General features: G+C 29.5%; 2 protein-coding genes across 5 annotated transcripts in view; both read left to right on the top strand.

Annotated features, from left to right (window-relative positions):
- Positions 1–1,265: 1,265 nt before the first annotated feature.
- Positions 1,266–11,789, top strand: Spoon (A-kinase anchor protein spoonbill). Of its 3 annotated transcripts, none has more exons than XM_072895810.1 (6): positions 1,266–1,466; positions 7,831–8,451; positions 8,604–9,122; positions 9,200–9,418; positions 9,523–9,656; positions 9,742–11,789. In XM_072895810.1, the coding sequence occupies exons 2-6, from the start codon at positions 7,863–7,865 to the stop codon at positions 9,838–9,840; spliced, it is 1,560 nt and encodes a 519-aa protein (XP_072751911.1). In that variant the 5' UTR covers positions 1,266–1,466; positions 7,831–7,862; the 3' UTR covers positions 9,841–11,789. The 3 variants fall into 3 exon arrangements, with proteins under 3 accessions (XP_072751911.1, XP_072751909.1, XP_072751910.1); XM_072895808.1 differs by having other exon boundaries at positions 7,669–8,451; XM_072895809.1 differs by lacking the exon at positions 1,266–1,466 and adding an exon at positions 1,601–1,821 and having other exon boundaries at positions 7,669–8,451.
- A 373-nt stretch (positions 11,790–12,162) lies between these two features.
- Positions 12,163–13,082, top strand: part of LOC140667667 (transmembrane protein 19) — a 2,951-nt gene continuing 2,031 nt past the window's right edge. Inside the window, exon 1 of one of the 2 annotated variants that reach the window (XM_072895812.1) lies at positions 12,163–12,740. In XM_072895812.1, coding sequence (XP_072751913.1) covers positions 12,533–12,740 — 208 coding nt within the window. In that variant the 5' untranslated portion in view covers positions 12,163–12,532. The remainder of the gene's footprint in view (positions 12,741–13,082) is intronic. The other variant, XM_072895813.1, reaches the window with a different exon arrangement.

The following is a 13,082-nucleotide window of genomic DNA, read 5'->3' as shown; positions in this document are numbered from 1 at the left end:
ATTTAATTTATCAGATATATATTTTTATTTTATTTTAAATTTTTATTCTTTGTTCTTGTTATTAATTACAAAAAGTCTGAAATCATTCTTTTATTCTCACGTAACAAAATGTTGTAAGAGTGATTGTACTTGCGATATTACAATTTTAAAATAAGAAGTATGCATGAAATAATAAAGAGATCATTGCTTGTCGATATTTATTTCAGGCTGGTGATTATTTGTCTCGCTAGGTATTTAAAATTTCTAGAAAATCAACTACTTCCGCTGCTAATCGTCTAGTTTCCCTAATTATACATAATTCGTTCGTAGCTCGTAGCTGCTCTCTTTTTCTTACTACATTAGAGACCCTCTAAAGCCCGTATCAGACTACGCATTAAAAATTGAGATTAAAGATTGAAGATTGAAATTTGACCAATCAAGATAAAGCAATTTTAGTTCCTTTTATTCTGATTAGTCAAATTTTAATCTTTAATCTTTAATCTTCAATTTTCAATTCGTAGTGTGATACGGGCTTAATAAGAGTCTCGCCATAAGGCAATCTGGGCAAAATTCTGCGAGAGAGAAAGATATATATTCACTATCCTTCTCTCTCTTACCTAACCTCTTTTAACGCGCTGACCGTTGATGTTATAATGTTTGTGGTAGTAGTTTATGTTTTCTCATGAGATACACAAATATTATATATTTTAGGTTTTTATAATGCTTGTAACACCAGTTTGTTTTCTCATGAAAATAAAGCAAGTTATTATTTCATGTTTTATGTGTTTATTTTTTTTATTTTTATTTTATTTTGTTAATTTTTATGCAATTAATAAAGATTAAATTTAATTAAGGATTTTATTTAATTACTAAAAATTAAATATAAACAATTTTTTATTATATATATTATTTTGATGTTTAACATAAAAAGATTATAATATTATTATTCTAAAACGTTATTTTTTATTTATGTTACTGAAATATAATGTTTACGCTAATAGTAAGGTTAATATGATTCAAATATGAGCGGGAATTGGCCAGATATAGAGGACCAATCAAAACTGAATATCGTATGGCGAGACTCTTATTAGAGGGTCTCTATACTACATTTACTACGCACACACAGTACTAGGGAATAATCGTCTCTCGACACGATGGGCCAATCAGACACCCGCGTTTCCGGAAATAATGAAACGTAACGGATGCCGATTGGTCGCCGCGTCGAGGGCGACGCGGTGGCAATTGACGGAACGCGAGCGGCTGCGATCGGAGTCAGTCGGGAGAATCCGTGGATTTACCGAAGTGCGAAAGTGGCCATGTTCGCATACCGTTGCTTGGAAATACACTGTTAGCACGTGGCGTGCGCTCGCAGAAAATTCACGATTAGTCGGCCGTTCGGTACGTCGGAAACCATCTCGAAAGCATTCGGGTGAAGCGCGCTACTCGTCGCAAATCAGCTGTAGCCTCGCGAACATTTAACGACACCGGTAAGTAAATATCCGGCGACATTCCCTCGTGCTCTCCACGGCTTGGCTACGCGGCGGCCGCCTTCTGTTACCCTCCTACCGCTGCTTATACGGGTCAAGACGCGACCGAGTACTGAAACAAGTTGTGTAAATAACGAGGAGCAGTTGCGCTCGATCAGAGATCGGTATTAAGATCACAGATCCCACACTCGTGTATGTCTGTTAGATTCCTTTTTATCTCTATCACAGATTCGAGAATCTGCCTAGTGTCCGAGAATGTGCTCCCTCTATCTTTGTGCGAGATAAATATATACGGAGATCTATTCATTTGCTTAGTCTCCGATACACTTGCCTTTCGACTGCTTCTTTCATAATTGTACGTAATTGGTGATATTGTATTTTTGTGCTTATTATTGTTTATTATCAGATTTTCTTATTTTATTTTGTCTTGAAGATTCCTTTTATCTATTTGTATCTATGTATGTGTGTGTGTATGGAATTATTAAACTAATACACACTTTAGTTTTGTATAATTTTAATTTTTTTATAATATTTTAATATAAAACTTAATAAAATTGCTCCATGTGTGTTTAAATAGCATAGTATGTAAGTAATAGTCCTAGATTCTAGATGTTCTATATATAGAAGGTACAAACAGGCATTGCACATTTGTATAAGCAGTATTTTATCTTTATGTCCAAGTTATATTGAGACATGTACATTTGATAAAAAAATCTACATACATTTTAGCTAAATTTATATCTTTAGTATTTTATAATTTTCATTCAATCTTTAGTTAAAGAATGTGACAAAATGTTTTATAAACATTTATGGAAAATGATTTATTTAAAATTACAAAATTCCTTTCTTTTTGTGTCAACATTAGTAAATTATGTTAATCTAAACACTTTTTTTTTAATAAGTAATTCTATATTTTATTGTTATAGTAGACTTAAGTAGACAATACTGTTGCATTCTAGTATTAATCTTTTATCTTATTTTTATGTCATATATTCTCGTATAAATGCTTTTCTTATTTTCTTTATAAATTATATCCATAAATATCAGTTGGATTTATATTCGATGATTGAATCAGTATGTACATAATAGCTATACAAACTTGTATGTTATTGGAATCATTATCTTGTTAGAAGATAAATCCAAATTTCTTGTGCTTTAATAATAATTCTTTTTTTAATGTGTTTACGTAAACAGTTTTTTTTTTTATAAATTATGATATAATCAATAAATATTTCAATACATGTGTCTTACACATCAATGACACACTTTTGTAGCTCTATACAAGTATATACTTCCATTTGCACATAGATTTTATAATCCATTTATATCCAATTTTTTTCAAATTTCACAAATTTTTTAGTTTTTAAATTGTTAAATCTGCATTACTGATATGACTGAGTTTCTCAAAACTCTATATTTCTGTCTAAAAGTTCTGCTTTCGCCAAATTTACATACACCTTAGCATATCTTTTTGACCAGTAAAAAAAATTTTTCCTTGTTCACTTATATGTTTTATTTTAATGCATTATAAATTGTCTCAATTCATTAGATGCAATTTTGTAAAATGTTATCTTAATATTATATTAATTACTTTTAATTAACGAGTTTTGAAGCATTTATCATTAAATAGCTTTTAAAAATATATAATATGATTTAATTTTTGTGAAAGACTTTTGTGTCTAATGAAATAAAATTATGATTTTTTTCAATTTATAACTGCATTTATATTAAATTTATTCACAATATATTACAGTAATTTATAATTATATATTATATGAATGAGATTTAATATTGCCATTTGTCATTTGCAAATAATTGTTTATTTTTCAACCTTATAAACAACTCATGAATTGGAGATTTGATATACATATATGTATATAATTCTATTTTTCAAAATTATTTCAAATTTTTCATTTGTTCTGCCTGCTTGTCAATACGAAACTAATATAAGCTCTTACCTTTGTATGTGACTTAATCCATGTTTATTTACATCGTATTATGTATTTTCATTCAATTTGTACAGAGATTTATGTGTGTGATTTTGTTTAGTTTATGTTTAACAAACAATGCAAGACATCACGGACTGGAATATTCTGTTTCATTTATATGCAATTTATTGATAAACGTAGAAAGAGATTCAAAGATAAAATATAAGTATTTTTATATATAAATATTTTTATTTTATATTTGATATATTTTTTATTTATACAATGTCGAAACTTTGGCTAATTTATTATATGTAGACATATTGTCAGTATACAGATACTGACTGTATAATCAAGGTAGATATGCAAAGCTGTGAGTTAATTATTTCTAACGATTTTTCGTTAAGGAGAAAAGAAGATTGATTTCGGATAGGAATTAATGCTTTGTAATTAATTGTTTGATGAAATAATCCTTTGTCTTTTATAGAACTAATTTATTTTAAACTATATATATATATATATATATATATATAGTACCATAATAAAGAGTCTCTCTTAATATGGTTTCCTGAAAAGATTGAAGATTACAACACAAAGAGAGAGATTTGCTTACATTGGTTATCAAGTTACCACGATTTTCGTTTTTCCTCCTCTTTTGATGCTTTTTACTATGCTTTACTCACACCGATTACTTCATTAGTTGTGGGCAGCGCAGGTTTAACATTCCTAGAGCACGTTGAACCAGTATGCGTTTGACTTAACATGTTTTTAAATTGTTAATGTCAAATTTTTTGTTCAAAACCGGAATATGTAGTTAAAAAGGAATAACAAATACAGTTTATAAATGATAAAAGATTGATTATGGGAAAAAATGCGCGCATGCACAATTTTTAATTAACGGAGGATTATTATAGATAAAAATATACATATTTTTTAAATAATTTAAACTAAAAGATTTCTTTTTTGTAATGCTAATTATTTTCTATTTAGAAATTCAATTCTATTTAAACATATAGTGTAGTTTCTATAAGAAATAAATAAAATCATGCAATTCGTTCTGAAAAATTATCGGATTCAATAATCAATTTAACTTTTCTTACTAATGTCTTTTTTCTGTATGTTATGATATTCTATATCATTATTCTACTTTGATCGATTTTCTGTCTTATAATCTCATAGATAGTCACAAGACTGCTTTCTAAATAAAAATGTTAAGCTTATTCAAGCATGGTTACTTTTATATGATATGTATTTTTTTACTGTCTATATAGTTTTAAAAATTGAATCTCTACAATTAGTATACTAGTTACATATATGTAAAATTACAGTATAAATTTTAAAATTTTATTTTTTACTAGTGGTTTTGGTCGCGTCTTTTATATTATTATAATTGAATTACGTTGACAGTTAAATGGATCTTGAATTTATATGTTACTTGTGTTACCTCACTTAAAACTTCTAGCGAAAGAAAGATTACTGATTTATTATCGAATCAATCATCTATTATATATCTATTTATCGCCATGATACTAAACTCAGTACAAGATCTGAACAACAAATTCCCGCATTTGTGAATTTATATAATATTTTTTCATCAATATAATTAACTTAATCTATTGTATGTGTGACAAAACTTAAGTCAAACATTTAAAAAATTATTTATATTATTTTGCTTCAGATATCTCAATAAGTATATAATGTTATCTCACTCGCGTTTGAATGCGATAGTTTGGCTGACAATCTAGAAATAGGATCAGCTGATCGAGTATGCATATTACTCTATCACAATAACGGTAAAGTTATCAATAAAAATATAATGAACCAGATCTAATTTACTTGAAACGGATTGATACTCTTAAGGAGAGGCCATTTTATTCCACTTGAGAAAAAGAAAAGAGAATATATATATATAATTCTTTATTTTGGAATTTTTCATTATTTCTTGTTATTATAATATTTTATTCTTTATCAGAAATTTCATTCAAAAATATTACTTTTGTCTCACCCTATATATTGTCGAAGATCTTGATCACGGTGTGAATTCCGTGTCCGCACCTGCATAACCAGTGAATGGTTCCAGTCGAACAGGTCCTCGACATTAACCACGTGTTGAAAATCGGCGAGTTGTAGTACTACTCCAGCCGTGCTGACATTAATAGCGCATTCACGTAATCCATATTTCGATTAATTTTGACGTGTGTCACTTCGAGTTTCACTTTCAGACGTTACGTAGTAATTTTTTTGGGTAGATTTTGACGATTATGACAGAGCATTTCGAAAATATGCGAAAAGCAACTCGTTCATAACCAATTCGTTAAAGTCATTGGATCGATTGACATATGCTGATGTAAGTAACTAATTCACGCTGAGAATTTATTACTTTGATAAGAATTTTTAATACATATTGCTGTTTAAATCTTTGAATTAAAATTTCTAGATTTTTATACTTGATATACACGTTGATATAACTATGTGATCATAGTGATGACATAAGTGGCGTAGTTTTATTGCATCTTTAATAATATATTTCGAAATTTCAATGATTATATATTTGGCTATCGAATATTTGATTTCACGAAATATGTACTTATTCTTCTGCATTGTTTTTATCGACAAATAATAATCCATGGCTATATTTAATTTTATGTTAAATATATACTTTTTAAATGTGTGTATATATATATATATATATAAAAATTCAAAAATTTCAAAAATTATTTATAGTTATTTAAAAAATATGTTAATAGTTTCTCTTTTGTCAATCTATATATATATATATATATATATATATATATATATATAGATTGACAAAAGAGAAACTATTAACATATTTTTTAAAAAATATGTTATTTAAAAAATATGTTAATAGTTTCTCTTTTGTTAATCTATATATATATATATATATATAGATTGACAAAAGAGAAACTATTAACATATTTTTTAAATAACTATAAATAATTTTTGAAATTTTTGAATTTTTTAGATCTCAAATTCCTTCATTATTCTTGGAAGAAATTTAAAAAATAGACTGCTGAGAATAATTTTATTATCATACGTAATAACATTCTCTGTCTATTTTTAAAATTTAAATATAAAAATATAAGATTTTAATGTATATGATCTATACTATACAATATTGGTATATGAAAAGAGAAAGAAAGAGAAAGAGACGAGTTGTAGAATCTGTATAAATATAGAAATCTTTTATTTTGTTATTAATTAACTTTACAATAAAAATTTAATTTAAGTTAGTTACTAAAAACATTCAGTTGCACACTTATTATTTTACTAACTAACAATAAGTATCACGTTTACTGTGCATGTATATGTAACCTGCATACTGTTTATGACACGCAACTCGTTTGTATTCTGCACCTTAGCTTTATTTAATTATGTTTTATTAACTATTTTTTAGGCGATAGGTTTTGTCAATTAATTGTTAATAATTGATTTATTTATTTATTTTTGTTATCATATTATACTTGCGATCGATTGTCTTACAATCATTTGATTATTATTGTTTATTCTTCAATTAATAAACAATTGTGGTTTTTTTTTAGAAATTTTAAAACATTAAAAAAAATCTAAGAATTTCCATCGATTCATATTACCGCGTTGGTCGATATTCCACTATCACGAACGGATTCACGGTCTTGGCACAAATTGAATCTTTGATTTTATTTGAGAACAATTTGTTATTACACTTATATAGCAACGCTTTGTAGAGAACATTTAAATAAAAGTTTTTTTTTATTCGACAAAATATTTCATATATATATATATGTATAAATCAATATGTATTAACGTTTTTAATTTATCGATATTTAATTGTCACAGAGAATTAGATGAAATATCTTGGAATATCTACATTTTCATTTTCTTGAGTGAATTTTAAATTTAAAATTTTTTTGATTGGTTACAATACAATTTTCAAATATTGTTATCTTTACGTCTGAATAGAAAAATTGATTGCTATGCACGGACGAAAGTCCGTGGAATTTTACGTCGTCACTTCGTCTCGTTTTACACGCGTTGGTTCCGTGTGTTGATCGCTGATTAACTTCGCTCAAGTGCTTCATTTAACATTTATATAAACAAGATTGATTAAAGAGTATAAATCGCGACATTCGTATGAATAGGATAATTAAATGAAACATCATATTAATTAATTTTGTAAAAAAGATTTTATTATAATCATAATTATTGCAATAGACATTCACTTAAGTTGGCCAAAGTAGTAAGGGTTTAAAAGCTATGCATATCTACCTCGATTTCAGTATCAGCAAATTTCCAATAACGGCAGCTAACGTGGACTCGCACTATGAATTCTCCGATACAATTAGTAAAATGGACAGTTCCGGCGGTGGCTTTTGTCATCGCTTTCTTTTGGTACAAACGTCGTCGGATAGACAGAGCTGAACTTCAGTGGAATGATACAGGGGGACTCGCGAACTCGGATTGCGAAGAAAAAATGGTTCTGAGCGATACGAAGGAAGTTGACACGAACTGCAACGGTTCCGGTGTTCAAGAAGAGATCGGCCAATCCTCGATTGACTGTTGTTACACTCCACGAGAAATACCCTCTCACGTCCCGAGGAAGGTCAGCGAGAATGTGGACATCCCGATTAAGAAATCAACGTCGCAATCGTCTTTTTGTAGCAGTAACCAGATAAGATGCATGGAGACTGACACTATGTCCAAGATGGATATACAGCTGAGTGGCAATCCGAATACTAGCTATTTTGAGATGATTGCCAGAAGTCAGAATGCACCCTGCGAATCCGACAGTACAGTCGTCGACAACACAGCTGAGATATTTCAAGCTGTTGTTGACAAAAAGGAGGAAACTCTGTATCATGAGACGGAGTCGCAAAAGTATATTGCAGACGAATATCCTTGCGAAGAGGATAAACAACAGACTGAAGTACACACCATCGAGGCTCAGGAACAAGAAACCGATGAAAGAGACTCGGCCAATCACAGTCCGGTTTCCGGAGTTTTAGAAGGCAGTGTCACAGATGAAGCCAGAAGTGAAGGAAGCACTACAGACAGTGGAAAAGGTAAATTATAGTCGATAGGATTTTTTAATCTATCCATTATTAGGAGGTGAGGGAAGAATTCTAGAGAGATATGATTCTATCTATAATATATATATATAAAATATAAAGTGAAAGTATCATAACATAAATACAATTTTTATTTTCTCGTCTAGGTGGAAGTATCAATGGATGCAGGAAGGATGATAATACTGCACCATCTATCTATGATTTTGCTATACCACAACATCTGGTTGGTAGATTGATCGGCCGTCACGGTAGCTTTTTACAAAGTATCCGTACAAAGGCAGACATCAGCATATACGTGAATGATCACCCCTGCGATGGCGATCATAAGATTTGCTCGATACGAGGAAGTGTTGAGAAAATTAACGTCGCGCTTAAAATGATAAGGCAAAAGTTCCCAGAGAAAAAGTTCCCGGAAGTAACATTAGAGGAGATTTCGACGATACCCGAAGTAAACGAGGAGGTTCCATGTAACATCCCCTTGATACGCTCTTTGTCCCTGATTAGTAGTGTTAGTAATGACGTCTACGTCTCTCACATCGTCAAGCCAAACTGGCTCTTCGTTCAGCTTTCGACTCACCCGTCATTCCACCTTCTAGAAAGCTTGGAAGAGAACATGACATATTGGTATAATACCACAGAATTACCACCATCGAATGTATTCAATAGTAAGTAATTGATAATATTTTGTTGCGTTTGTAAAATCACACAGGATACTTTAATCGCGAAATGCATTGTTTTATAGAGGGTGATTACGTGGCTGTAAATTGGAACGAAAAATGGGTCAGAGGATATATTGAAAAACTGGACCCATCGGGAGAGAAGAATATAGTACGATTAGTCGATCATGGTGGCTACTGGGTACTTAACAACTTGCAATTTAAGCCGCTGAGGATGGATTTCCTAAGTGATTTGCCATTCCAAGCGATCGAAATTTTTATAGCATATATCCAGCCGAAGAACGGTAAATATAAAATTATTCATTATGTTGGCTGCTCTTTAAACTGTAAATTCTTTCTTCTCAGGTATGTAATTATGAATTATTAATTACGAATTATTTCTATTTAGGTGAGTGGTCAAAAGATGCTTACAATTCGGCATATCTTCTCTGTAAAAGTAACGGGATTGGTCAAGCTGTTATTGAATATCATATTGAAGATAATGTTTATACCAATATTTATTTTACTGTCAAAAAATACGGAGTAAGTATTTATCATTCAAATATTTTATTTATAGATATAAAAACCTTTTTTGATGCATGGACTCAAATTAATTAAATTTTTCAAGCTAATTTCTCTCGCTGAAGACTTGGTATCAAAAGGCTACGCAGAACATATAGCAGGGGAACATACAAAACTAGAAACACTTGAATCCATCTGTACGTAAGAGTTATAAGAAACTCTATCATTTCTCAAATTTCCTACCGAATCATAACGCGTAATTCACAATTCTTAGCCAGTATCGACTAGAGTCTAGTGTAATCGCCATTGGTAATCCTTCAATTGTGTTAAAGTTTATTATTATTTTTTTTTCCTTTGACTTTATCTAATATTTACTGCATTGAATTCGCCGTGAATACCTTGATGTACATTCTTTTTCTAATATAGGTATCCACATAAAAATATAATAGATAAAATAGTAAATAAAATGTCCTAATGTAATATAAATAAGAAAATTATATTTCACTATATACAGAAGGTACACAAAAATATTCGCGTTTAAGCAGCATTTATAATACTCCTTTAAATATTGCTCAGAAAGAACGCGTCTTGTAAGCATAGACTCGTAGGTTCAAACGAGTTCTGACAAGTACAAAGGATTTGATTTAATCCTATAATATAAGAATTCTTTTTTTATAATAACTAAATTGCATTGCCTCCGATACTCTTTTTTTACTTGAAAAACTTGAAATTTTTCACATTTATAGTTATTTACAGGACAAGTCCTTTAGATAGTTTCAAATAAGCACTCAGGAAATTGCTTTTGTTGCCTCCATTGTAAATGTTTCAAGACTGTTGCAAAGATAAATGCAAAAATTTCATATTTTCTTCTTCTATAAATCTTTATTATACTTTTGTACATAATGTAAAATATTTTTTAAATTGTTCATGTAGAATATTTATATTTAGCAAGAAAGAGAAAACCATAAAGAGAAGTTTGCTATATAATGTTAATCATAAAATATAAAATAAATAATGACTAGATTTTACTAAATAGTGTCACACATCTAAGTTGAAAATATTAACTCAGACGAATCTGGAAATTCGATTCTACGTAACTTAAATTTATTTTTGATTAGAGGCGATTCGGTAATTCGTTAAAAAGTATATCACTAATTTAATTTCGCGCTAACTTTACTATTTTTATTGTATCAAGCTCATTGTCGCAAAAACTATTGTTAAATGTGATATTTCATTTATTATCCCGCATGTTTTTCAAATTATTTAAACGTAGTTGATCTATTTAAATGTTATTTTTCAATAACTTGTATTTTGTGTAACTTTATATTATCGCATAAAATAATTATTATTTTACGCTTATAATTCTTAAAAAAATGTATGATTTTCGTATGATTTTTTTTCGGCGTTTCACAAGACTAAGTTTTTGGATTAATCCAAACGTATAATATTGTGTATATGTCATTATTTACTTAAATATCAATAATTCTATTTATACGATTTGCTAATGCCTTTTTCCATGCAAAATTTCGATATAGTGGAACTTGGTTAACTGAAAAAAATCAATTTTTTGTGTATTGAGCTCAATTAAAAATGTAATTTGGCAATTATAAAATGTTGATATTGTTGATTGAAAATAATATAGAAATATTTTTCTAGGAAAATATACAATATAAGATTACAGTCACTATATCGCTTACAATGTATATGCTTTTTCGCGCGCTGCGATTAAAACGTTATAATTTATTATATTTCTTTATATTAGCAATTCGACAATATAGCGACAATATGGCGTAACAAACCTTGTTATGTGATGATATTCGTATTATAATTATATCTTGTATATAATATATAATTGACCGCAATCTGACTTAAGTTTTGTATAACGCTTCATTATATTAATTCAGTAAATTGTAAGTTCATTCTGTATATACATTTCAGTATAACTTTTTAGAAGTTATCGTCAGACTTGTGTATTATTTTCATTGCAAGTTCTTATATCTTTTATATATACATCTTTTATAAAATAAAGTATAATAAAAATTACAGCAAAGAAAGGATTGTACTAAGAAAGTTATAGAATTATGCTAAGATTTACAATTTACATCATTGTTTTGTAATGCAAGACAGAAATAAAGATGTTAGTAAGTGGCTAAATTATAATCAATCAATTAATATAAATATTTCCTTCCCACGATTTGTTTAAACAAATATAATCGACTTTCTTTGTGTTGCAAAATCTATTTTACATTTTTCTTTTCCTGGAATCATTTTTTTATGTTCTGTTTTTCTCTAAGTTTTTCTGCTTTTCCACGACATTCTCTTTTCTAAGATTTTCCTAGTCTATATTCCTTTCTATTTTCAAATCAGCTGTTTTCTTCTAAATACGATTGTGTCGTATCTTCCTTATCTTATTTTTGAAATACGATTGTATCGATCTCTTAGGTCGATCTTCCTTATCATATTGCGTGTGTGTACGTGAGGACATGTATGAATGAAATCTAACAAGAGAGAGAGAGAGAGAGAGAGAGAGAGAGAGAGAAACAGAACATTCATTTATATTCTCCGCAAATTACAAGATAAAAAGTGCAGTGTTGAAAAAGGTTTCACCCGTATCGCATCCCCTATTCGCCTCTCTTAAAATTCCATCATTTCTTGGTTTTTCGCAAACATTTCTTTGGAAAAACCATTTTAAGACACTCGCAAGCGTGGTGTTGTCACGCGAGGCAAATATAAAAGAAATTACGTATTTACCTGTTCCTCCGCGTGTTCTGCTGACGTGTGAGACCGCGCGTGTGTTTTTCGAAGCTTTTCTTTAGCTTTCGGCTTTGCAACGAAAAGACAATTTTTCCGAGACCGATTTCCTCGAAATACGTCGGATCTGCGCAAACTTTTCCGATATGATTTTTCGTGGAAATCGCGAAGAGGCCCGGCACTCTCGCGTATTAATGCCGGTGTTTTTGAGTGCCTGTGCGATTCCGATCTCGATGCTCTTCTGGATAGTAAACGTAGCTTACTCGATACTGTGGCCAGACACCAGAAATTTTACAGAAGGTTTTGTATATCCCAATGAAAAAAAAACTTTCAACACTCGAGTAAATATTATAGGTTAGAGATTAAGAGCATATACATATATACGCGTGTAGACGCATAACTTTGTGTACCAAAGTATTTTATTTGTTTATAAACTATTTTACAAAAGCAATTAAACATCATTAGACATCTTTAACCAAAAAAAGAGAAAAAAAAAACTTGCTCTATTAACGCATATGTTGTTTGTTTGACACAGGGTCAATGTCATGTATAACTGACAATCAAATATATTTAATACAGTATTTATAAGTAAGTTTTTTTGTACTTTGCGCAATAAAAGAAAAAAAACTTTTATTTATACATCTTAATTAGCAGGTTGATAATCTTAATTGGTAGGAATTTGTACTCCTAAGAGAT

Source organism: Anoplolepis gracilipes, chromosome 7 (assembly GCF_047496725.1).
Source record: "Anoplolepis gracilipes chromosome 7, ASM4749672v1, whole genome shotgun sequence".
Classification (NCBI taxonomy): domain Eukaryota; kingdom Metazoa; phylum Arthropoda; class Insecta; order Hymenoptera; family Formicidae; genus Anoplolepis; species Anoplolepis gracilipes.
The sequence above is the reverse complement of the archived record's forward strand: the minus strand, read 5'-3'. Positions and strand labels throughout refer to the sequence as shown.